Source organism: Canis aureus, chromosome 19 (assembly GCF_053574225.1).
Source record: "Canis aureus isolate CA01 chromosome 19, VMU_Caureus_v.1.0, whole genome shotgun sequence".
In the NCBI taxonomy this organism is placed as follows: Eukaryota; Metazoa; Chordata; class Mammalia; order Carnivora; family Canidae; genus Canis; species Canis aureus.
The window spans coordinates 47,521,634-47,547,848 of NC_135629.1; the positions used below are offsets into that span (position 1 = coordinate 47,521,634).

A 26,215-nucleotide genomic window follows, 5' to 3' on the forward strand; every position below is an offset into this window, starting at 1 on the left:
CAAAGTTTTAAGTTCAGGCTTTCTTCAGTATGGACCCAGCTTACCTACTTCTTTCCTTTATATATGCAGGCAGGCCTTGTGCTTTCCTGACTCAACAGGGACCATTTTCCCTGCTCCTGTCTCATCCTAGTAAAATCCTAGTTATTCTTCACAGCCTGGCTCAGGCATGACTGGGTCTAACAAAGGATAGGGGCTTTTGAATTACTGAGGCAAAGTGCTCTCCTGAATGTAGAGATCATAATCCCCATATGAAGTCATTGTATAAAGCAAGGAATGTTTGTTAATAATCTTGGCACAGTTATCTTTCCCTCCCATCCCATTAACACTCATTGGACCAGAGTACCTTCCGCATCCCCCCCCAAACACATTCTAAAGTTCACACAAATTATAGTTTATGTAAAAATTTATTTGACCAAAATGTAGAAAAAGTGATACTATTACATATGATACAGTTGCAAGAATCTAAATGAAAAGTGGGTTTTATTCAATTGCACAATTTGCTAGTGTACCTTTGGGTAGTGTGATGCTTAATAAATAGGAGTGAGGGGCAGAGGATTTGGATAAGCTAGAAGCAGGGTAATTTTGTCAGCATTGTAAACTTGAGTTGGCCCCCACACTGCTGGGGAATGTGGAATGTTTCAGCTCTGAGATGTTAATCAAGAAAGCAGAAATTACAACAAAGCCAAAATGTGCAGCCCTGCTTACAAAATACTCCATATCCAGTTTAATCAGGAGTTTCTTCTTGGTCTTTTATTAACTTGGTCCTGAAGAAGGAATTAAAGTCCTACATAACTAAATCTTCAGTTTGCCATTCCTGAAGTTTAAAGGAGATGAAACTAGGCCAATTACTTTATCTCTACTTTGCTGTCAGAAAGGCCCCCTTCTGCCCAATATTTGTTAACAACTACTCAGTTATTGATGGCTAGTGGTCTTCCTGATAGGACTTCTCGAAATAAGACTGACTTCTACCCACACTTATTCCTGCTGAATAGACGGTCTCAGATCAGAGCAGACAAGCATGGGTCATTATTGGAATAAGCTATCTGCTCCTCAGAGACCAACTTTAGAATGAGAGGAACATGTAGAAGAGCGTAACATCAAGGATCTATCCAGAAAATATTTGGGTAATTATTATGATTATTTCCCTAAGTATTCTCATGCTGACTGCTCAGAGAATGTTTGTTCTGCATGGTGGAGTGTGGGAAAGAGCCAAGATGATTAGGTTAATCTTTCTATGGTTTATGAATTCCCACAAAGCCAGCCCCCTCCCCCTGGCTTCTCACCCCCCCCCCCCCCGGGAAATCCCTACCCATATTTTAATGTGATGGTCCCTGGATACCTGTCGTGTGACACAGTGGCCCAGAAGATTATATATTCCTTGGCCTTTTAAATTGACCCTTGACTAGATACTGGAGTTGTTTTTGAAAGTGTAGGGTTGTCTATTCTCCCAGGAACCAAATGCCCTCAGTCTTAAGAGAGTATGCTCAATATGAAATACCCTGCCTACCTTATGAATAAATGCAACTTAAGGATAAAAATAGAGCTGAAAAAGCTGGTGCCGTTTGAAAAAAAGGAAGGAATTTGATTTAACTGGTGCTCAAAGCTTCTCTGATACAAAATATTTGGTCATGTATTCGTAATTTGCTTGACATTTCCAGCAAAGCGAAGATTCAATAGCAAAAGAAACTTCTTACAAGAGAAGAGGAAGACACGGAGCTCTGGAGTTTCTGTTGGAACAAGACTCTTCTGTTTTGGTTATATACAGTTAAGTTCGTTTAGTGTCTGATCCAGTGTCTGATGTAAGCCCACATTCTCTTCCTTGGCCTGGGCAAGTTTTTCTGGTAAAGATTAAGAGTGGGGGGAAAATAAATTAATAAGCATCTTTGTTAAGGGAAAAAAAGTTTCTAAACTCCACAAACTGTCAAAGTCAAAGTCAGAGCAGAGAAAGTACTTTACATTGTACTTACAGTAGTATACCATGGGATAATAGAGATCAAGCTTCAAAAATATGGGAGTCAGAGTTGTAAGATAAAATACACAGTCTTCAATTAAATTTGAATTTCAAGTAAACAAATAATTTGTTAGTACCAGTATATCCCAAATGTTGCGTGAAATATACTTATGCTAAAAAACTATTCATTGCCTATCTGAAATTCAAATTTAACTGGGTGTCCTATGTTTCCATTTGTTAAATCTGGCAATCTAGAGTTAGAACACCTGCACTTAAACTCCAGCTGTGCTACTGGAATGCGCCATTTAACCTTGCTAAGTCTCAGTTTCCCCATCTGTCAAGGATAACAATAGCAATACAGGGCATGGGGATTAGCATAAGGAAAAACAATGAGCACTTCAGAACTGAAGAAGGGTTACACAAACATAAGACTTTAGTCCTAGATATGGGAAACTACATTTCCCCCCCTAGTGCCAGTTAGTTAGCCTTTGGTAGGAAATTATAATCCTGAACCTGATTTTCCTTTGGAGGTTTTGGGAGCGGCCATTTAAATTCTAGGCAAAACTGTGTTACTCTTATCTGTGTCCATAGCAATATATATAGTCAAACCCTAGATAAATGCAGCATGCCTCAAAATCTAAGACCATAGGTGAGTTACTACGTGACTGAGCTGACAAATTTTTAAACACTGAAAAAGTAAGGTGCCCTGTAGAGCTATGCATGACAGTGATCATGACAGAACTGGTTTGCAATGAGTGATGGCTGATAACAGACTAGGCCAAGAATCATTAAAATACTGGAGGAAAGTAAAATGCCTCAACCGTGATAGGATCAGCTTGGAAATTTTCAGAAAGGAAAAAGAAAATGACTGCAACGATGGCAGTCTTTCAACTAGAACTGCTGAACCTTTCATCTGATGCAGTTAAAAACATCACGTTGCTATGATTGGGGCGAATTCTGTCAGAGAAACATACAGCGAGTGCCGTGGGCCTGACTAACATGGATGGACAGTGCCCACTCCGTGTGAGCCAGTTTCTCCACAATCTCACCTAACCCTCAGTAACTGAGCTACCACTTTTTCAGAAAAGCTAAGCAGCTTGTTGAAGACCCTCAAATGGCAGGGCTGAGATTCAAACCCAGGTCTCTCCACTACAAATCCTGACCTCCCTTCACCTTGCCACTTGGGATTCCCTGGCAGCCACTCTGTATTAGGTGTGAGATAAAAATGACTTTCTCTTAAAGTATCAATTGCCCTTGAGAAGTGTGACAGGCTCGTAGACTGTCAACGGGTAGTGGCTGATCTCCACAGCCCAAATCCCTGTAAATGAAGTTCCACTTAGGCACTTAGTTAAGCAGAATGACTGGATAAGCAGGGCTGCAGTTATTTCAGAGGGTGGAGGCTACATACATTTGGAAAAATCCCAGGAACAAATATACAGAGTGAACAAACAACACCCACCCCTACATAGTCTAACCTTTCCACGAGCGTAAGTATGTCAGTGTGTGAGGGGAATGGCTTATGGAAAAGCTCAGGGTGGATAACAGGAAACCAGGGAGCGGCTGGGGGTGAAAGGCTATACAGTTTAAGGGGAGATGGATTTTGGAGGGATGATTATGAAGAATTGGGACAGAGGTTCCCACCTGGATAAGAAATTCTAGGATGAGGGATAAGCTATAGTGACCAAAAAAAACTGATGATCTAATTGGAGATGTTCATTCTACTCCCAGGTTCAAGGGGGGAGTCTAGAAGACAAGCTGGGACATCAAGATGGCAGGGTTTCTGAGATAATTTATGGTGGTGTGGATGGGGTGCAGAGAAGTGGATAAAATATTTAAAATTTGGATTTTTGTGGAAAAATCTATGAGCTTTCGGTTACTATATGCATGGTCTCTTCATGCCCATAGGCTAACTTTATGAGTTCTCACCAAACCAAACCAAGGTTCCTGCTTCGAGTTAAATTAAGGATGAGAAGATAGATGTTAGCATCTCAGGCAACTTTGGAACTTGGGAATGAATCATCGCTTTCTGTCTGGCTTTCCAGCAGCTTCCACCCCCTTTCCCTGCTAATGGGATACACTTTCATTCCTTGTGTAGCTGTTTTCTATTTTTTTTTTTTTTTTTTGTAGTTGTTTTCTAAGGGCAAGGGACAGAGGTGAGGCTCACTGGTGAACTTCCTGGCAGGACAGAGGGCTGGGTAGATGTTCCATGCACAGTGAGGACACAGGGAAACCTGGACACCACTCTCAAAACACAGAGAAAACAAATGCGAAAAGGAAGAAATAAGGAGACCAGAATGCCGTTGCCGCTTTATGAATCCGTAGGTCAAACCCCATTCAAGAGTAGCTTCTTTTTAGATGCAAGCCTGCCAGTTTTTGCGAGTTCTGCTGACTCTACCCAGCTGCTTAAGAGGCTGGATGAGTCTCCATTCAAAAACAATTTCTATTTAAGGAAAAACTGCTATTGGCATGCAGATATAGTTAGCTAGTGCATATTTGAGAGCTCATGCCAAATTGGCTCTTGTTTCCATACAGGCAGAAAAGAATCATGTGGGCACCATTTTCCTTTTGAAATGAGCTCTTCATTTGAACCACCCACTTTCTGTTGTAGCCATCGTCAAGGGCCTCACAGCTACGGTTCAAAAGCGGCAAGTGAAGAAAATGAAAATGAGGGCCTGGGCATGAGGAACGCCTGTCTTTATTTCAGTCACACAGTCACAGACACAGCAGAGGAAAGCTTGAAAGACCAAACCAGGAGGCAGGAAACAGGCTTCTAGAAGCCCACGGGAAGCGTAGGCATCACAGTGAGAAGGCCAACTTCGGTATTGCTAGGACAGAGGGTGGCACCCCAGCTCCCTCTTAGAGAGAGGTCATGTCGTTGAGAGCATGGTCCAGTTCCTCGCTGATAGCTTTGTACTTGAGCTTCTGAGCGTATAGCTCGTCTAGAGGGTGGAGGTCCCCAGGGAGAGAGTTCGGAAGAAGAGGTACAGGGAACAGAACGCGAGGGTCGGAATGGAGTGCCATAGATGAACAATGAGAGGAAGGAAAAAAAAAGTGAGAAAACAAAGCATGAACTAGAAGAAAGTTTCGTCCTATGTAAAACAAATGAAGCAGCCAAAGATCAATGGAGTGGTTTCTAAGTGATTTGAGGCTCTGGGGGATTAGCCATAATGAGCCTTTAACAGAATGGGGCTCAAAATGGACACAGCTTCTACACCCCAGGTTATTTCGGACTTTCAGTGACATCAGCCAGACCAAAGGTTATACTTTGGGGGGTATTTTCACTTATACGGAAGCCTCACCTCCCAAACCAAACACTGGGACACGTGGTCTGAGGAAGAAGTTTGGCACCCTTTCTGGGGGGGACAGATAGTTTTAGGATGTTCTGTCTGAATCCCAAGATGCTAGAATTTCCCAGTTATTTTATGAAAAACACAGGACAGAATTCTCTCTCTCTGTCTCTCTCTTTTTTTTTAGTTGGAACTCTTCAAGAGATTCTGGGATATGTGGGCACCAGACTTGCAGACTGGAGTCTTTTTTTTCAGTCTACATTCTCTGTATTTCCATTTTCTCATATTGTGATAAGCTCTGAGCTCTCTGGGAGAGAGCTTCTGTAAAAATGAAAGGCATTTAAAAAATGCAAGGCGTCTTTCAGGAATGAGCAAATTGAAGGAAATTCTGAAGACTTTTAAAACAAAATCAGCCATATTTGGGTCTCTGTATTCACATGTGGCACCAATTAAGCAAAGAGATTTTTTTACTCATTGAAAAATGGAAACCCAGGTCTGAATTTAACTTGCGCTGTCCTGTTCCAGTGCTCCAGATTTCCAGAATGTGCTGTCACTCCGCACTTCACTTTCCCAGGATGAACAAAGCCCAGCTCAACCCCTCCCACCTATCAGCAGACTGTCACGAAGTGGGAGGCAGAACAAACATAATTAGGTAGTAGCTTCATACCTTCCAGGTCATCAATTGTCTTTTCCAGTTTTGCAACCGTTCTCTCTGCGAATTCAGCACGGGTCTCAGCCTAGAAGGAAGGAAAGGAGTCACTATGATTGCTTCAGGACTAGCCGCGAGACGAACTTGAACTAGCTGAGTATGATCATGCTCACCTCTTTCAGTTTGTCGGACAAAAGTTTGATTTCTTCTTCATATTTATCCTCCTTTTCAGAATACTGTGTGAGAAACCAAAACAGTACTTTAAAAGAAAAAAAAAAGTACCAAAAAAAAAAAAAAAGCATAGAAGAATATAGGTTCTCCATTCCTTGGAGAAAAGCATGTACTTGAAGCACTATGGACATGCCCAAGAAGCAAAGTGGACGCAGCATCTTTTCAGGTAGAAAAAAAATGTGTACAAAACTCAAGAGAAAAAAACAACAAAACTCAAGAGAATTTGTCGAGGAGCCCTCTGGGATGGGACTGAGCTGAAGGCCTGGGCTGGATAACTTGAGTTGACATTGTGATGAAGTTGGAGCAGATGGCTGAATGGAAATACAAGCCACAGAGAGCCCTCCACAGCTGGCCTAATTGATGTTTCCAACCCCACTCCCCACCAGCTTTCCCAAACACGTTCTGTGCACTCTCCAGGCTCCCAGCCTTGGGCCCCCCAAACCCCCAAGCATAGGATGTTCCTTTCCCTGTGACTACCTGTCAGAAATTATTCTTGTCTTACAAGGTTCAATTCGGATGTAGTATCAGCTAATCTTTATAGCTGCTCACTATGTTGTTAGATATACTCGATCCCATTTTACAGATGAGTAAAGAGTCACAGAGAGGTTAAGTAGTTTGTTTAGGGTCACATGGCTATGAGGTGACCATACCACGACTGGAACCTGACTCTGGAATTTGAGCTCCTGGCCTTCATCATGCTTTATAGCCCTTTTAAATGTCACCTCCTCATGACACATTCCCCAACTTCCCAAGGTCCCTTTGTTAAAGTCCCTTTATTACTGGGGTCAGAGTCTACTCAACTACAGTCTGAGGCCTTGAAGAGTAGAAGCTATATTACTACTGTAACATCTACCCCCCCATGGCCCAGGACAGCATTTAGCATGCACACATGAGCTACAACTGCTCATCAACTCTCCTGGTATCCCTGTTAATACTAATGACACAACTCTAAAACAAGACAGACATAGTCCCTGTCCCTAAGACTTACAACCTAGCAAAGAAGGCATGTAATTAATTATGACAAATGTGATCAACCATCATGATAGGAAAAGAAGTATGTGGGGCTATACAGCCGAGAAACCCCTAACCTAGAGGTTCAGTGCAACTGGAGGGCAGTAGGAGGGCAGGAGACTGAGGAAGTGAGGACAGCGAATTCATAGGGCAGGCCATGGAGGAGTACGTACAGTGTTCCTCGTATGGTTCTATCCTGTAATGACTGCTTTGGGTACGATTTCAACCTAAAGAGCCCAATTCCACCTCTCATATCTGCTGCTCAATCTTTTAGAGTGTTATTTCTGAGGATCCAAGGGATTCATGAGAGTGAAGCTCTGTATACAATCTTGCTCAGATCTCCCTAAAAGGAGCCTGACCAGGTACGAATCCCATAGTCCATCTCCACCTCACAGAAGGTGGAGATAAAAGATGGTGCAAAGACCCTACTGAAGGAAATCTAACCACCGGACAGTTCTTTCTATGGGGGAAAAACCTTGTTTCTGGGCACCAAAGTTACTGTTAGGAAATACAGGTTAGACCCCTGATACCCTGGCATACTCCCAAGCATCATGGGAGAAGAAAAAAGTCCAATGAATCACCAATGCCAAGCCAACCACCAACCTTTTCAGATGCAGCCTCGAGTGACTTCAGATTGTTAGTGACATTCTTGAGTTCTTCTTCTAGGTCACCACATTTACTGTGCAAAGACAAAGAAGTTTTATGTCCCATCCTCCCTAGCAAGGCAATTCCCCTGAAAGCTTTCAAAAAGAGGAATCCACGCTGCCTAGGGCCCCCAGAAGGAATGCGGGGGAAAAATGTTAATGGCTTTTTTCAGAGCTATAGTGCTGTGCACTTATCAAAACCCTATCATGCCTGGCAAAGGCGCAGCAGGCCGAGGAATATTTGGAAGGTTTGTAAAGCACTCCTGGGCTCTCGCCAAGGGTGAGGCAACAGGGACTTGTGAAATCTATGATTGATGAGGCTAACTCCGGAAGGTGTAAGAATGAAATGGAGTGCAGGAGGCTGAGATACAGCAATCAGTTTGCACCCAACACTCCAGGAGGCAAGCTCTGAATGGATTTGCGAAACTAGATCCTCTCTCTCAGCACTGCAGGATGCTCCACTGGGCTGAACTCCTCACAGAAAGCCAAGGGGAGAGGCTTTTTGTTTGTTCAGAGCTTGCAGGACCTGTGGTCAGCTTCTCACCTCCACACCCCCCAACCCCAGGAATGTGTCACAGGCAAACAATGACATCAAGAACAAGGCAGTGAAACGCTGACAAATCAGCCTTCCATAGGTAAGTGTTCTCTTAAGAAGGCACAGCCTCCTGAGCTATCCTTTCTGGGAAAATGGGACTTCCAGGTTTCTCTGCTACTGCCTTGCTCACTTCTATTTCCCAATACCTTTGTGGGAAGAGTCAACACATAGGCAGCACTTTCCAGGGCAGCAAGAACAAAAAGACACTCTCTGTTAGCCAGGGAGGCCCGGAGGAGGGGCCGAGCTATGACTCCCAGCTGCCCATCCATGTGAGCAGAGGCCTTACCGAGTCAGTCAATTTCCTACCTGACAAACTCCCTCCCACTGTGCCCTAGGAGCCCAGCTGGGTCCCTCTCTGTCCCGCTCTACCACTCACAGTTCAGACACCTCGGCACGCTCCTCCGCCCTCTCCAGCTCGCCTTCCAGGATGACCAATTTACGAGCCACCTGCAGACAGAAAGGATCAACTGAGACCCCCAACATCCATGTCCACTAGGATGCCCCCTGCCACCGCCCTCATAGACAGCAAGGCTTCATCCAGATCATCTGCGAAGATGTGGGCCCCAGAAGTGAGGCAGACGTCGGGGAAGCCGACTACCGAGGCCGGCAGGAAAGCAACTGAGCTTTCGTGGTCTGAAGATCTCGGATTCCCAATTTGAGCCAAACCGTACTAAAACACCCGGTAGCGAAACAAAAAGTGATCTGATCAATTGGTTTCCCTAATAAGGAAGACAAGTGTCACACAATTCCCCAGGCCTTTCTGGCATTGTGGAAGATAGTTTCCTAGCCAAGTGGCTATCTCTGGAAGAACAGATGTGGACACAGAAGGACAGCTGAACTAACCAAAAGCTTCCTTTGGCGGCCCCAGGGCTCTCCCTATCGCAGATCCATTTCCTCCCCACTTCCTGCTGCTGCCATCTGCCAGCCCCACTCACCTCCTCATACTTGCGGTCGGCCTCCTCAGCGATGTGCTTGGCCTCTTTGAGCTGCATCTCCTGAATCTCCATCTTCTCCTCATCTTTCATGGCCCGGTTTTCTATCACCTTCATTCCTCTGCAAGGAGCAAGCTTGTCATTACCTTCACAGGTTACCGCTCATCATACAGCTGCATACATCTGCTCATCCAAATACCCCTCTGACATCTATCTACCAAGAACCATGCTCTAAAGAGTACATTGAAAAGCGGTTCTCATTCACTTCCCCTTTGCCCTCAACTTCATGAATGCCTTATGAGGGACACCATCCCCACTTTACGAAGGAAGAAACTGAGGCATAGGCCAAGTAAGTTGCTCAAGGTTGTGTAGCTAGTAAGTGGCAGAGCTGGGATTCCAACTCCAGTGATCTGGCTCCAGGGTCCATACTCCCATCCTATACAGCCTCTCACTGACTAGTAACAAGAGGCACTTATGTGCCAACAGTTACCACAATGTGATGAGGTCTGGGACAGCCTTGCTGTGGGAATGATGAGTTCCACCGCACGGGGGGCAGAGGTGTGTTATGTGTCATGGAAGCCTTTCCAGAAGAGAATACAGGGAAGCAGAGGATGGTTTCAAAAACAATGAATGGAAACCAGAAAGATGAAGGGAGTACAGTGGGAAGACCAGGTCAGAGGCAGATGCCCACAAAGGGAAGGGTGAGAAGGACCTGAACTGAAGTGGATACATCCAGTCTGGAAAGGACAGTGGTCCTGGGACGGCTGGGAATGTACTGCACAGCTTGGTGACTATGAACTGAGCTCACTGGCCTGCACTGCTTGGAGTGTACTACTTAAGATCAGATACCTCCAAAGAGGCCAACCCAGGATAATGTACTGACGTGTGTCACGCCTGCCCTGAGCGGAGGACCATACAGGTCTTGCTGTTCAATAAAGACTTCCATTTGGGCTGTCACTAGTGTTCCTAACTCACTGTCAAGACGTCTTCACATCTGTGCTAAGCCTTAACCTCAGCATCCGAGCAAGCTTGGGAAACCTTTGCAGCACTGGAGAGATCAAAGTGACTTGCCCAATATGAAGTAAGCAGCAGTGGAAAAGACCTGAATCTCAATCCTCTGGTTCCCAAGTATAGAATTCTTTCTACCATAACCAGCAGCCTCCTAACAAGGGTGTCACCAAAGGTCTCTGGTGATAGGAAACAGATAAGTGAGGGGCCCTCCCAGGCTCTCTGGGTTTGGTGAGGTCCTGGAAGTGAGACACCTGGCCAGCCTGGTCTGCCTATGAACATGGGCAACAGCTAACCCAGGCCCCAGGCACAGCTATGAGCAACCTGTGTGACCAGATCCTTCATACTTTTTGGTGGCTGAAGCAGAGTCTCCACTGGGGTGTATGCCCTCCCCTGACACAGGCCACTCCACTGCCTGGGGAAGAAATTTCCTACATGGGCAACTGGCAAAGTCAATCTCCAAGACTCCCCAGTTGGTTCTGAGTCTCCAGTTTATGGTTACAACAGCATAATCAAAAATTAATCCTTTGGAGGGGTTTATACCAGGAACCCACAGTGGATGGGTAAATGAGAATCCTGGTGTGATCGTGTGGTAGATACACAATGACCAGTGGCCCAGCCCACACCATCACCACACAAGGAACCCATTTACCACCACACAGAGACGGCTGCTTCTGTGAATTACACAATCTGCCCTCAGTCCTCCAGAGCCTGCACCAAGGAACGCAGAATTATCCTGCTCTGGAGGACGGAGTAACCTTTTGGAGGCCCAAATGCAGAGGGCATGCCACAGAGGTGAGGGACACTGTCAGTTCCAAGTACGTTAATGGTGCTGGTTTGCATGTGTCCTTGACACACAGTTGTCACTGCCCAGCAATCTAAAGCCTGCCTGATGGGAGGGTGTTAACAATCCATCCATCCATATGGCCCATTTCAAGTTTTCACCTCCCTTCCCCCTCTCCCATTCCCCGGGGAACTTGGTATCCTGAGAACACCAGTGAGAAGCACTGGCTCTCAGAAAACACACGAAATAGCCCTCTGCAAACTGGTGGCCAGTGACAGTCATACTTGTAGGCTTACATCTACCCATTTTTAAATGCCGGTTTTGAGTTTTCTTCATAATCACCCCAATGACAAACACTTCTACATAGCATGGCAGCCCACAAGGCACTGTCGTGCCTTCCTATGTGTGTGCACATGAGCACGTCCATGTTGTCTCCTTCAGTTGCACCCCGGCTCTAGGTGGTGAGCCACACAGCACAATCCCCACTTCTGAGAAGCAAACACTGATGCCGCCAGGTCTAAAGCGTCCTTACCTCTCGCTCTCATCCGCAGCCTTTTCTGCCTCTTCCAGCTTCTGCAGGGCTGTGGCCAGTCGTTCCTGAGCCCTGTCCAGCTCCTCCTCCACCAGCTGGATGCGTCGATTGAGAGCTGCTACATCCCCTTCGGCCTGGGGAGGTCAGAGGTGCAGCCGGGTTAAGAAGGAAAAGGCCAGCCTGGCAGCAGGGAGTCCCCAGCTCACATGGCACTCTTCCCTTGGTTGACAGGCTCCCCCCTACCCCCAAAGCCCACCCGGGAATGCAGGCAGTAAGGAATTCACACTCTCCTCTGGAGAATGTGAATTTTCCATTATGATCTCCCCCGAAAACATCCGGGAACATCCACCACTCAAGGACAAAGATGTGTATCTCAGTATAGGACAGGCAGTCAAGTCAACGCAGAAGAGTGACAAGTGTACCCCATGCTGTGAGAAGACAGCGCTGGCTGGCCTCTCTGGGATTCCCAGAGACTAAGGCCACCAGTGCCCTGGCTCACCCTGTCATATAAGGAGCTCCTCCGCTCCCTGTCACCTCCATGGTAAGAGGCATGCAAGAGCATGGAAGCCTCAGTTCAACATTGGCCATGCAACATGGGAGAGGTGGGTGACACCATCAGAACACCACCCTGAACTAGGTCTGGCCCAGAGATAAAGGGACAAAAAAATCTAAGTAAGGAAAGAGAACTCGGTTACAGGCACAGAAGGGATGTCGGAACAGCGATACCGGCTTTTCAAGGTATTTTCACCTACGAGGAAGGTAATATGGCAGCATACATAAAAATAGGAACTCCAGACTCAAAGAGCCCTGGGTCAGAATCCCTTGTTTGGCCAATTTGTAGCCATGTGGCATTGGGCAGGTTGCTTCACTGCTCTGAGCCTCCCCCGTCCCAACACCACAAATACCTGTCACTGAGGGTGTGGCATCGCACCTGGTGTGTGGGAAGTCCTATGATTTCACCTCATTTAATCCTCCAGTGTCTTACAACGGGGAAAGTGAGAGGTTCAACTACGTGCAGTCAGAACTGGTGAGAAACGGCCTCAGGAACCCCAGCCCACGGCTCTTCCCTGGCTGAACCTGTTTATACCCTGCGGAGTCCCGTGGGGGCTTCGAGGGCAGCCACCCGCAGCAAGAAATATTGAAGAGTTGGTGAAATTTGACTCAACCAAGAGGAAATGTGGGAAGCTACACTGGCTGCTTCATATCAAGGCAATCTCTGAAGTGGGGAAGGCCATAAAAATTAGTAGGAAACTGCTCCCTCCCCTAACCCCCTGAATTTATAAGCCAAAAAAAAAAAAAAAAAAAAGTGAAAGAATGAGGCCAGAGATGCTGAAAAACGCAGAGATTCAGGAAATTTTCCTCAGCTCCAGATTCTTAGCAGCAGATGGAGGGCATACTCCCACAGGTGTTTCTGATTGCAACTTCCTATGAAACACCAATTTGGAGAATACATTAAAACCACCAATGAACTATTTTAAGAAATTCACCCACTTCTTCCAAGGAGTGGGTGCCTTTTATTCTTTTTAATAACATGAATCTTAATTCCTTCAGCAATGGGGGCGGGTATTAATCTTTTTTCCCTCAATAGTTGTTAGTACTCCAAAAACCAACACCACAACCTAATTCCAGAACATGTTCATCAACCCCTCCCCCCCAAAGAAACACCATCCGCATTAGCAAAGTATTGATTTTTAAAATCATACAAATGTGCTCTATTCATGAGTTGTCTCTTAAAAATTAAAGTGAGACTTTCCTGATGTGGGGAGCTCTGAATCCTGAAAATCATGCATTTGGCACATTTTCAACTGTCCGGGATTCAAAGAATGCTGATCCACACAACTATATACATGCAGACATATATATGTATTTTTGAAAAACTGCTAGTCACTGCTAGTCATTTTGGGCTCCACCCCTTCCTGCAATCAAAGCTTCTACACTCTACAAAGGATTTCCCTTATAAGGTAAAAGAGGCTTGCTAGATACATGTGGCAAGGGAACAGGAAGATGTCGGTTAATCACACAAAAATCTAAACGAAACCAGCTGTTGGGAGGCAGACCCAGAAGTCTGCCACACGCCGGCTCTTGGCTTTCTCCACAAGAGACTGAGAAACCTTTTATTTTTTGCCCTCCCCTCTGGGCTCAGTTCCTTTGCCCAAGAACTTTCTTCAGACTTCCCCGTCCTGATCAAGAGGAGCATGCTTTGAAAAGCAAACTTTTGAAGAAATCCACAACTTTCCAAAAACATCTTTCCTCCCAACTGGACGGTCCTACTCCTCAATCTTGGCTCGAGGCTGAGGGCCATTTTTAAGCAGGAGTAATTGTCCTCCAGCGAGATGACTTGGGATGAGATCAGAGGGAGGGTTCTGCTGGTTACTTGTGTGAAAGAGGCCAAAGCAGCTACTGTTTGAGGTTTGCACCAGGTTTCTGAGGCCTCCTCACGCCAGAGCTACCCTGACAGGACGAAAGGCTTCCACTCAGGCCAACACTCAGGCGGTGTGGGGCTCTCCTCCAGACTTGTCAATACCCGGGGCACCTTTTCCACTTCTGGGGTCCGCACCCTTGAGCCTTGAAACTCCAGCTTTCGGGGGCCCTGGGCTTCCACCCTCTCCCCCAACTTTCTTGCACACCTAGGTCTCTTTTTCCCAGCAAACTCTTATGCTATAATCATAAATGCTCAACTTCCATTTTGAAGCCTGCCCCGCCGGGTGATTGCTTCCCCGTCCTGCTCGCACAACGAACCCCCTCTGCAATGCTACCAGCCAGCCTGATTTGTACCCATCACACCCGTTAGACTGAGCTCTTCTGAGGTGACAGGGAGGGCTGGAAAGACTGCCCTGCCCAGGAACTGAACACCTACTATGTGCCGTTCTTCCCGGACCCTCCCAACCATCCTAGGGGGCCAGCATTAGGGTCACCGCTGCTTTACGGATGGGGAGGCACGCTCCCAGGGGTTAAGGACAAGTGGTAGGAGATGGATGGCGTTAGAATCCCGACGTCTCCCCAGCCCCGGGAGTTGCCACCATCGGTCCAGCCCCGAGGGGCAGTCGGAGGCAGGAGGGAGGGCGGAGAGAGCCCTCCTCCTACAGCCCCATTATCTGTCTCAGGCCCCACAGCGAGGATCTGGGGCACACCAAACCGTCTTGGGTCGAGGGCCCCCGAGCTAACATCCCTAAGATCTTCTGGAGAAAGGCGGGGTCCCGCGGCCGGTCGCTCGGCTGCCGGGACCAGGCGGGGAGGGAAAGGCCGGCGGCTCCGGGCTGCACTTCCGCCCCCCGCCGGGAGCAGACACGTCGCCGCCGCGCCCCGGGAACAGCTGGGAAAGTTCAGCTGGAGCCGGGAAGCCGCGTAAGGGGGAGAAAGTGCGACGCCCCCCACCCCCACCCCAGTCCGAGCCGGCTCGTCCAGCCCAGACAATGGAAGCTCAATGTTTCCACTCTCACTTCCCGCTCCAAGGTCCAGCCGCCGGCCGCCTCCACCCCCCGCCCAGGACCCCGGCGCCAGCCCGGAGTCGCACGGCAGCGCGGCGCCCCCACCCCCCTCCCCACTCCGGGATCCTGCGTCCTCCTCGGCCCCATCCCCCCATTACCCGCTCGGCCGGCCACGCCCGATCCGGATGCGGCGCCCCCTCCCCCGTCCCAGGCTCGGGGAGGAGGATGACTGCGGAGGAAGGGGGGTCTCAGCGGCCGGCCCGGGGAAGGGGGTGCAGGTCGGGGATCCGGGAGCTGCCAGGCCAGAGGGCTGATGGGGGGGGGGCACCGGGTAGTGGCCGCCGAGCGCAGGCGGGGAGCGCGGGAAGCGAGCGGCGCAGGGAGAAGGGGGGAAGCGCGCGCTGGGCCGGGGGCGCCGGGGGTGCCGGGGGTGCCGGGGGCGCGGGGGGTGCCGGGGGCGCGGGGGGTGCCGGGGGCGCCCGGGCGCGGGCTCTCACTTTCTCGCGCCGCTCGCGCTCGCCGTCCAGCTCCCGCTGCAGGCCCTGCGCGCGGTCCTCCGCCTCGTCCGCCTGCTGCTGCAGGGCCTGGATCTTGCGTTTCACCGCCTCCAGGGAGTTGAGGCCGGCCATGGCGCGGAGGCGCGGAGGCGCGGAGGCGCACGCAGCGGGCGGCGGGCAGCGGCGGGCGCTCGGCTCGGCTCGGCTCGGCTCCGGCGAAAGCTGCACCAGCCGCGCCCCGGCCCCCGAGCCTTTGCCTGCGCGGGGGCCGCCCCCGCCTCTCCCCGCCCCCGGCCCGGCCGCCGTCGGGGCGATGAGGTCACCCGGCCCGGCCGCCGACGTCAGCACCGCTGGGGGAGGGCCTGACGTCGGCACCGCTGGCCACAGCTGCTGGAAAGTGCCCCTTTTCGGGACTTATTTGGAGAAAGCGCCGGGAGGCACCGCCTTCTCCTCCTCCTCCTCCTCCTCCTCTTCCTCCGGCGCTGCCCGCCCGCCTGCCCGGCCCGGCCCGGGCCCGGGGCTCCCGCCTGGCCCAGCCGCCGGTGCCCCCACCACTGCGCACGTACGTCGGAGGCTTTCTTCTCCGTCAGCTCCAGCTTCTCCTGGGCGTCCTTCAGGTTCTCGGAGTATTTGTCCAGCTCATCCTCCGTCCCCTTCAGCTTCTTCTGGAGGTGCGTCAGCTCCTCTTCCACCTGGGGACAGACGGGGGGACGTGTCAGCCTGGGGCCACGCGCCCGAGGCGCAGGGCCGTCTCCCTCAGTCACCAGGGCCCTCAGTCTGGGCCTCAGTTGCCTCAGCTGCAAAACGGGGATAGGGATACAGTGCCCCACTCCAGTGCTACCTGTTAGTATGGTTTTCACCTCCTCCCCATCTCTTGGGACCAGCTGCGCTTATCTTTTCGGGAGTCCTGGATACTCTTTCAGAGTCGCTTACAGATTTTGCGAAATGAGTACCGGAAACACACTTCCCAGAAACACACATCCGATTTTACATCCCAGTTTCAGGGATGCCGACTGCTGGTGGCCCTGAGGTAGGCAGCAGTAGGAGTCTCCTACTCTGGGCCTAGACCATCCTCCGAACCCCAGCCTGCCCCCCTCTAGTTCGGCCTCCTACATTGGCAGCCAGAGGAAATTTCTAATTGTATGTTTGCCTTCCCCCTGCCTACAACTGCCATGGCTCCCCGTTGTCCAGGAGAGGAATTCTCAGACTTTCTCACAAAATACCCTGAAGGGTTGGGACCCCTGGAGGGCTCAGTAAGTTAAGCCTCGGGTTCTTGATTTTGGCTCAGGTCATGCTCTCAGGATTGTGAACTCGGGGAGGTGAGATGGAGCCGCTAGTCCAGTTGGCACTGGGCGTGGAGCCTGCTTAAGATTCTCCCTCTCCCTGTACCTCTGCCCCTTGCCTTCACCCCCACCCGGTGCTTTCTCTCCCTCTCTCTCTCTGTCTCTCAAGAAAAAAACCGAAATACTCTGAAAGATTGAAGGACTCAGGCCCGCCCCACTCCTGTACTTGGGGGCTTGGCTAGAAGAGGGGTGCTCCTCAAAGACCACTTTCTTCCAAGGCTAAGGTTAAATCTTTAAAATTATTGCACATCTGGCTTGTGTTCATTTAATGCAAATGTCCCCCACATTCCTCAAATTTTTGGTTCTTTGTTTATCCTGGGAGCCTTGTCCCTTTCTTGGCACCCCAGTTTGAAAAGTTCACGTCTATGGGATATAAACCACAGACCCTCCATCTCCATCACCCTCCACCACACCAGTCACGAGTCTGCTCCAGAAGCCTTCTCTGTCACCTCTAGGCTGCACCTCCCTCCCTAACTCTGGTCCATGGTGGTCAGTCCAGCTCATAATTTGATCTGACTTATGTTTGACCCCCTCGTCCAGTCCATGCTCCCAGGGTGGGCCAACAGCCGTCTCTGGGCCCTGCTTCATCGTCAGCTTCCTCTTCCCAGCAAGAAGCCCAGAGAGGTGGAGTGACTCTCTAGGTCACACAGCACAGAATTTGAACCCACTTCTGGACAGGCCCTTATGCCAGGCCTGATTCCCTGCATCTCTTTCTGACTTCTTTTCTCTAACTTCCCGAAGAAAGTATGTTATAAAAGCTGATTTGGCTTCTAGGTCAAGCTCTGAATCTGATCTGGGTTACACATTCACCCCTGAGATGATATGTGAAATGTGCCAGATGCTTTATGTGTGTGTGCCCATGCAAATTCCCTCTCTCTCTCTCTCTCTTTTAGATTTATTTTAGAGAGAGAGAGAGAGCACAAGTGAGAGGGGTAAAAGGAGAAGGAGAGAGAATCTCAAGCAGATTCCATGCTGAGAGTATAGCCCAATGAGCTTGATCTCACAACTCTGAGAACACAACCTGAGCCAAAACCAAGAGTCAGACGCGTAACCAACTGTGCCACGCAGGTGCCCCCATGCAAATTCTCAAAAGGCCCCTGTCCCATCTTCAAGGCCACCAAATGTCCTACTGCTGAGTTAGGAAATGGGGAGTGGAGGCTCAGAAGAGGAGGGTGACAGCAACTTAGGCCTATGTCAGTCTCCACAGGGCCTGATCTTGACCTTCAGGCAATAAGCCCAGAAGCCTGGCTCCAAATCCCAGCTGTATGACCTCTGTCCCCTTTTCTGGCCTCAGTCTTCTCATCTGCAAAATGGAAGCCTTGACATGGTAGTCTCTGAGAGCTTAGCACTCCTGTAAAACTTCTGGCTTGACTGAGAAAATGAGCCAGCATGACCCAGCATTCACCTGACTTCCTCCTGGAAGGATCTGTGGGGTGCAACATTTACTAGGTGCCAGCTATGTGCCCAGCATAGCACTCTCTTAATGTGACAGAGTGAGAGCAAGTTCTGCAGCTTTGGGCTCATCCAGGTGGAAAGATGGTTGGGTTTTTCATGACATTTTCGAGCCGGGTTTGGATAACAAGGAGTGGGGACCGCGATAAAGTGGGTAGGGGGCTATGAAGTGTTTAGAAAGTACCAGGCCCACTACATGTACTGTCTCACTGAAGCTGCATGTCACAGAAGGGTAAACTGAGTCCTAGCATGAGGAAGGGACTTGCCCTGGGCCATACAGATAGGGGACTTGAACTCTTGGCAGACTGATTCCAAAGCTGGTTCACTTGACTTCTAGGTGATGCATGCCTACTGCCCAGCACACCCTCTTCCACTCCCAGCGCCAATGTCTCCTCCCCTGGGAGGCCTGCCCTGCCGCCCTGGGCAGAGCCTCACCACCCCCTTGGACCATCCCAGTCCCTGTCCTGCCCTCTGGTCCAGCCCTGACTGCTGAGGCAAGGGGCGTCCCTCCATATTTGGCTCCATCTCTCCCAGCTTGGGCCCCTCCAGAGTTGGGCAGAGCTCAGGTCACGCTGAGCCCCTGAGCCGAGCCCCAGCATCACTCAGCGTGGGGGCTGGGCCGAGTGCTCACCAAGGCAGTCCAGAGGAAGTTTGCAGGATGAATCAATGACACACCCCAAACCCTTCAGTGGTTGGAGCCAGGTAGAAAAAAATCAGTAAGACTGACAAATCAGGTTCCTTTCCCTCGTCCGATTTCTAAGCATGAAGCGTGTGCTGGTGTATGGCACCTTGCGGGGAGGGTAGCCTTGCCCTGGCTCTGGAAGGTCTCCGACAAGTCACTTCCTTCTGTGGGCCTCAGTTTCCCTGCCGGTAAAATGGTTAAGAAGGTCACAGAATTCACACCTTAGTCCTTGTAAATGGAGCCCTAGGACAGGGCTGAGGCAGGATGTGGGGTCAAAGGCCAGTTGTGGCGGATGTCACTGCCCTGGGAGGGGAGCGAGCAGGAAACGGGGAGGGCTGGGCCTCCTGGTCCTGTTCCCACACTGGACAAACAGGACCTAGAATGGAGATTTTGCTGCAGGGTCCTCAAGGGGCAGGCTGACCCCAGGACCCACACCCTGCCCCCCTGAAGTATAAGGCACTCTAGGTAAATCAAGTCCGTCATTGCCTCCTGCCTCTGTTCCCAGGCAGGACAGGCCATCAGGCCCCTTAGGAATATGGCCTCTGCTTTGGGCTTCTGGAATCTTGGGTTCCATGCCTGGCCATCAGAAAGTAGCCTGTGCCCCCATTTCACAGATAAGAACACTGAAGGTTCAGAGAGGGGTAGCAATGTGTCCTGAGTCAAAGTTAGAAGACCCAGCCTGGATGCGACCACAAGTCCACCCCAGTGGGTGGCTTTGTGGAAAAACAAGAACAGAATGAAAATCCGGCTGGAGGCCACAGAACCTGTCCCTGCCTTTTGGCCGTGCAGCTGGCTGGAGGCATTGAGAAGCCTTCAATTTTGAATTTGTGTCTGCCTTGGGAGATTATGCTGTATCAGTCACTCACACCTTAGTGAACATTAGAGCCAGAAACTTGCCTTTCTCTGAACCCCTAGCTAAACCTCTCTCTCATGGCAAGGGCTAAATGACGGATGGAAGCAAGCAGCTCAGGACTGGTGGGAGAAGGGTGTCTGTCAGGGAGGGGAACCAGGAGGGAGGAAGGGAGTATAGCAGGGAGTGCTGGGGTGGGGCTGGCCTTTGTGAATGTGTCACAGGCTCTTAGGGAAGCCCGGGATCACTGGGGGATGGGGGAGGCCCAAAGGGGAAGTAGGGCAGGGCAGGAAATAATCCTGCATTTATTGAGTGCTTACTCTGTGCCAGGCACCAGGACAAGTGCTCCACCTGCAGTCACCTCTAATCCTTCCGTGGCCGTAAGGGAAGCACCATTGTCACTTTCCTGTCTCAAATGTGGGGCCACTGAGGCACAGACCAGCGAAGGCCTTTTGCTCCACGGTGCCCAGTGACCTAGTTGAACAGAGCCAGGCTGAGCTCAGAGCCTGCCCTTTTTACCTGCCAAGCTGGCCTGGCGTCTGGACTAGGCAGGGCTAGGCACATAGTGTCACTGTCCTGGGTGGCTCCTGGGACTTATCTGAGACCTTGATGCTCCTGAGGGCTGGGTCGTTGATGGTGGGGGAGTGGATGAGCCCTGTGGGGGGCAGGGTGCTGCGGAGAGAGCAGCACTCCCTGTCTCCTCTTACTGGCTGATCCACCACCCAGCCCCCGACAGCTGACATCTGCTCTGCTCCAGGCCGTGGCCTTGGGACTGCCCAGCCCAGGCCTCTGTCCACTCACTGCATTGGCTCCCTGGTGTACCCTATGGCCAGAGTCTTCTGGAAAGCTCGTCTCCAGAGCTCTAGGTCCACGGCCTCCGCCTGCCACTGGCACCCTCACCTTTCCCGTCTAGCTGCCCGGGCACCTGAGATGCACAGAGATGCATCGAGATCCTCAGGTTCACCCCTAAATCTCCAACCATCCCAGGCCCCAGATTCTCTCTCAGTTGCCCCAGCAGCTAGACATAGCTGGCCCCACCACACACCCACACTCGGCCGCCCTTCCTACACAGTCACACCTGGGACTGTCCTGACATGGGGACAAGGTGACGCACACTCACACATAGCTCCCCACTGCCCTCTTCACCACTACACATGCCCATGCACGCGCGCACACACACACACTCTGACAGCAATCACCCCAACAAGCACACACATGCCAATACAAATACAGTCACCTCGACACACACATACTCCCTGATACACACACATTCCATTACCGTCATGTCAACTTTGGCACAGGCACACACACAGCCAGCCTCTGCCCGCTGTGTCAACTTTGGCGCACACACACACCCATGGCAATACCACCACCAACGCCCTCACAGACTCACGAACACATCCAAACTCTTCTCATACCCACCTTCCGACAACCACACGCTCATGCCTCTGTCTGCACGTACTGATTGTCACAGATGCATTTACTCCTCCACACTCTCTCCAGCCAAAACACACACACTCACACCCCACTTGTGCACACCCCACCTGTGCACACACGGAAGTGCCCAAACGCACAAATACACTCTCACACATGACATCAATCAACCACCCCTTCTAGTACACACAACCCCACACACTCACACTCTTATCCCAACACACCTACATGCGCACTCCAGCTTGCATACTCCTCCAGCATGCACAAATACCCCCTCCCTTGCCCGTGTGTGCATTCACTCTCACTTTGCTTGCCCCGGCCCTGCTAGGGTATCGTCACCTCTCTCTCCCAGTTCAGGGACCCTGGGAAGACAATGGTCCCCTCACTCTTGGCCAGAGCATCACCCCCTGTCCCTGCCGTGACTCCAGGCACTAAGGATTCTGAGATTCCCACTTGGGGTCCCAGAGCCTGGCCTCCGGGACCAGGAGCAGCCCAGAGAGGGCACTGGGTAGCCAGACCCGGCCCAGCAGATGGCACCTCACCTGCTTGCACTTTTCCTCCGCAGCTTTCTTATCCGACTCCGCCTGCTCGGCCCGGTCGATGGCATTCTCCTTGTCCAGCTTCAGCATCTGCATCTTCTTCTTGATGGCCTCCATGGCTGGGCGGTGGGGCGCGGGCACAGAGGACTCTGCGGAGGGGGCTGCGCTGTGGGCCGGGGCGAGTGAGCAGCCGGGCGGGGGTGAGGCCCTTATAGGCTCCCGGGCGCACCGCCCCGCTGCCGGGCGAGTCCTGGAGGAGGCCCAAGCCCAGGCCGCCGGGCCAGCCGCCACTCGCTTGCTCAGGAGGACTTGGCCAGCTCACCCGCCGCCCCACAGCCCTCGCCTTATTTGGGCCTAGGATTTTCTCAAAGGAAAAAAAAAAGAAAAGAAAAAGCCCGACCCGTTTCCATTTTTAACCTGGTGACACAGGTCCCTTGTGGGCGTGCGGGCACAGCGCTGGCTCAGGAGGACCCTGGCAACCTATCGGCCGGCCTCAATTTGCCCACCTGTGCTGGGGAGCACAGAAGAGGGCTTGCATGTGGGTGCAGGGTAGGGGCGAGGTAGGGTGGGGAGGCGCCTGTCCCCCTTCTCTGCTCTGGTCCTGCCTCCAGGTGTTGGGAGTCAGAACTCCATCCCATCTCCCACTGCTCTGGGGGCTCCCTGGGTTATCCCCTTCTATCTGGCAAGTCTCTGACTCATCATCTTCTCCCCTGGTCTCCTTTCCAATGAGCATCTCTATGTCTCTCTCTGTCTCTGTGTCTCTCCACCCCGTGTTTGTTCATTTCCCTGTCTCCCCATCTCTCGTGGTCTTGTTCTCTCGGATTCTCTCTGTATCTCTTTGTCTTTGTCTCTCTATCCCTTCAGATTCTTCCCTTGTCCTTCTGTCTTCTCCTGTGTCTGTCTCTCTGTCATCAACCCTGCCCCTGTGGGCCAGCATCACCAGCGTGAGATTGACCTGCATCATGCCTTGGAAATTCTTAGAGGCCAAGGCCAGCCCAGACCAGGCCCTGATGCCCTCCTTAGATGGCACCACCCTCGCTTCCCCGCTCAGTGTCCGTCTGTGGCTCCCCAGCACCACTGGAACAGGAGGTGGCCTTAGCTCATCTTGTCACCCAGACTCCTACCCACTGCTCTCTCCCCAGTACTGCTTCCCAGGCGGGGTTGTGGTTTCCCCACCTCCAGGCCTTTGTAGGTAGGAGTACCCTCCCGCACCTCGTTGCGCTTTTCCTCTGTCCTCCAACAATCTGCCTTCAGAAAGGTGTATTCACTCCTTTTTTCATGCGATGAACACTGAGAGCCTTTCACGTTTCAGAATGTGGCACCTCCTACTGTTGTTCTGTTGCCTGTGTGTGCACAGTACGTTGTTCTGTTGTCAGTTCTGGACTGTGAGCTGCTTTGGGGCGGGCCTGTGCCTCAGCCTTGTCTGTGGGTGTCCTCTAGGAGATCAGAGAACTCTTGTTAATTAAAGTGAACCGTTACCCCTATGCATTCACATACCACTGCCCGTACCCCATACTTCTCCACTAGGAAATTCTATTCATCCTTTATTTTTTTTTCCTAAAGATTTTATTTATTTGGGAGAAAGAGCATGAGACAGAGTGAACAAGCAGAGCGGGGTGGGGGTGGAGGGGAGAGGGAGAAGCAGGCTCTCCGCCTGAGCAAGGAGCCCAATGTGGGGCTTGACCCCAGGACCCTGAGATCATGACTTGAGCTGGAGGCAGACGCTTAACTGGCTGAGCCACCCAGGTGCCCCTCTATTCATCCTTTAAAGTCCAGATCAGATGGCTCCTCCTCCAGAAAGCCCTCCTGGACACCTAGACAGAGCCCTGGACCCCTATGCAACCCACCATCAAAGCTTCCATGTGGGATGACATAGGACTGAGGCTTCTGTGTTTCCTGCCCAAGACCACAGAAGGAGTGGGATAAGGAAGGACTGGGCAGTGGCCAGCATCGCTGGGGAGCACGGGTGTCAGGCCCAGATATACAGTCCCTGCTTCTCTCTGCCCATCTTAAGCCAGCTTCCTTTTTTTGTCACATTGAGAAGTCCTGTCCCTCCCCCACCAGCATTGGGGCCCAAACAGTAGCAAACTGAACATTCTGGAACCTTTCTCATACTCCAAGGACATTGGCTTCTCCCCATGTTCAGGAATCAAGAGGACTCAGCCCAGATCCCTCCCCAACTCTGTCTCCATCTCTCTCCCATACCCCACCCCTCCCAACGTCCTGGCTGCACAGACCTGGTTTCCTCTTATGATACAAACAGACCATCATAATTGCGTCTTGGAGAATGTCAGTGATGATTGAAAGACTTGGGATAGATAATGACGTGCCATGCTGAGTACTCCACTCAAAGCAACTCACTTCAGGCCTCTGAACCCTGGGAGGTAGAAGACTGTATTTATTCCCATTTACAGAGGAGGAAGCCTGAGACCCAGAGTCGCCCACCCAGGGTCACCCATCTTGTGAATGGCCGAGCTGGAACCGGACCCAGATGCCTCTAGACAGAGTTGGAGGGAGATCCTAAGATGCCCTGCCCCCATGTCTTTCTGTGCCCTTCTCCTATCCTCTGACTGTCTCAGACCAAGTTATCAGAGGTCATCTCCCTCCTCCCTCCACCCCACCCCTCACCCCACCCCCTACCCCACCACTGCCTCCTGGGAGTCCCCGAGACCAGCCTTACCACAGGTGGTGTAGCTAATTCCAGGCCTGACACTACTGGCTCAGGAAAGGGATCCCTCCCTCAGGAGCTGCTGGCTAGCTCGGTGGCCTTGTAGGGTAGACCCTCGTCACTGGAATGTCCTTTTGCTCAGGGAGCTCCCCGAGGGGGAATCTGATACTGGGTAGGGGAGAAAGAGTCCGGGAATGGTGTTAGAGCCCAACTAGGCTGCCCTGCAGCCTTGGGACTTGTGCCCTCTCTGCGTGTCTGCTCCAGGGACACCCGAGGAGTGATGACCAGGGCTGGAAAGGGTCATCCAGGGTTCCTGGGGGGCTGGCCCAGCTGTCCAGGCTGTGGGGCATGTGGGGCCTTTACAGCTCAGAAGGAGTCAACTCCTGCCCCCGCCCCCAACAATGGGTTTTGTGGATGCTGGTGAGCGTCGAGTGACCAGCTGCCATCCTGGCTACCTCACAGCAGTGAAACTTGGGATCATTTATTGAGCATTTACTATGTGCCAGACACTATATGGGCTTTGAAGACATGGCAGTGGACCGGACTCAATCCAGGGGGAGAGATGACCAACAACTACAAATAGATATGGAATTCATTATAATAGGGCAAACTGCTGCCTTAGGTTGGACTCCCCCAGAAGGAGATGCTGAGGCAAGAATTCGAGGGCAAACAATTTATTTTGGAGGCAACCCAAGGAAACATGGGTAGAGGGTGGGAAAGTGAGACAGAGAAGGGAAGGAGGCCAGTAAAGGCTGCCCTACTGAAGCCGGTTACTTCTCTGGACAATAGGGTGCAGTCCCCCAGGAGACCTCTGGCAGTGCAGCACAGAACACTCCTCAGAGTCCTAGGGGTTGATGGGGGTGGGCAATAGTGGTGGGGGTCGTGGGGGTGGGGGTGAAAAATGGGTATTTATCCACCAATCCCCAACCTCCTTGGTTGAAAGTAGCTAATGTGTGGAGGTGGGTGCCCTTGCATGGGGCACCTTCCCCCTCCCCCACTCCCATGCAGGTGCAGGAAGGAGGCCTTCCATGCCAGCGGGGACAGTGGGAGCCCAGGGTGCCTAGGTAGGCACTGAGCATGTCTGATAAAATGTTAATGGTGTGTGCAGCATGGGGGACCTGACTGGTCTTGGATGGAAGTAAGGAAAGCCTTCCCTGGGGAGGTGGCAATTGAAGTAAGGTCTGAAGGAGGATGGAGAGGTGGGGTGGTAGAAACAGGTGTTGCATACATAAAGACCACAGGTGAGAAGGTCTGACAGGAGGGGAGTATGCCTTGACTGGAGAGACAGGTGGGAAGAGTGTGGTAGGTGGGAAATGAGCGCTCAAACATCAGATGGCAGAGGAGAGTATGGGGGGGCCCTGATGTGTCTCCTGGAGTTTGAGGCATGCAGAAAGACCGAGAGGGCCAGGATGAACTTAGTATTGGTGGAAAAGAGCAAAGGTCTCATCTTATACCCTCTGGAGTCTTTCTCATTGGATAATAATATGACAACAATGATAATCAAAATGGCACTGGCAAAGATGACCCAGAGTCTATACCGGGTGGGTCACATGCAGTGTGTGTGTGTGGTATTTGTGTGAGGGGAGATTCATTGACCCTTTATCCAGACCCTTGTGTAGTAAGAACCTGGAGTCCCCTCCACAGGGACGCTGCTCACCAGTCACACAGAAAGCACATGGTAAAGCCAAGATTCGAACT

The 26,215-nt window shown here is 51.3% G+C and overlaps 1 protein-coding gene across 4 annotated transcripts; it reads right to left on the reverse strand.

Annotated features, from left to right (window-relative positions):
- Positions 1-385: 385 nt before the first annotated feature.
- On the reverse strand, positions 386-22,037 carry TPM4 (tropomyosin 4). Of its 4 annotated transcripts, none has more exons than XM_077859564.1 (9): positions 21,853-22,032; positions 16,116-16,241; positions 11,625-11,758; positions 9,304-9,421; positions 8,745-8,815; positions 7,733-7,808; positions 6,061-6,123; positions 5,906-5,975; positions 386-1,838 (listed from the first exon to the last, which is right to left on the reverse strand). In XM_077859564.1, the coding sequence occupies exons 1-9, from the start codon at positions 21,964-21,966 to the stop codon at positions 1,756-1,758; spliced, it is 855 nt and encodes a 284-aa protein (XP_077715690.1). In that variant the 5' UTR covers positions 21,967-22,032; the 3' UTR covers positions 386-1,755. The 4 variants fall into 4 exon arrangements, with proteins under 4 accessions (XP_077715690.1, XP_077715692.1, XP_077715691.1 ...); XM_077859565.1 differs by lacking the exon at positions 386-1,838 and adding an exon at positions 4,629-4,890 and having other exon boundaries at positions 21,853-22,037; XM_077859566.1 differs by lacking the exons at positions 16,116-16,241; positions 21,853-22,032 and adding an exon at positions 15,550-15,771.
- Positions 22,038-26,215: the final 4,178 nt, after the last annotated feature.

Bases quoted from the DNA above. Each gene is read 5' to 3' on its own strand.
- TPM4 (XM_077859564.1), bottom strand. From the start codon at position 21,966: ATGGAGGCCATCAAGAAGAAGATGCAGATGCTGAAGCTGGACAAGGAG. The intron at 16,242-21,852 runs GTGAGGTGCCAT...GTCTGTCCCCAG, and splicing joins CGGAGGAAAAGTGCAAGCAG to GTGGAAGAGGAGCTGACGCA. The intron at 11,759-16,115 runs GTACGTGCGCAG...TGACCTCCCCAG, and splicing joins CGGAGAAGAAAGCCTCCGAC to GCCGAAGGGGATGTAGCAGC.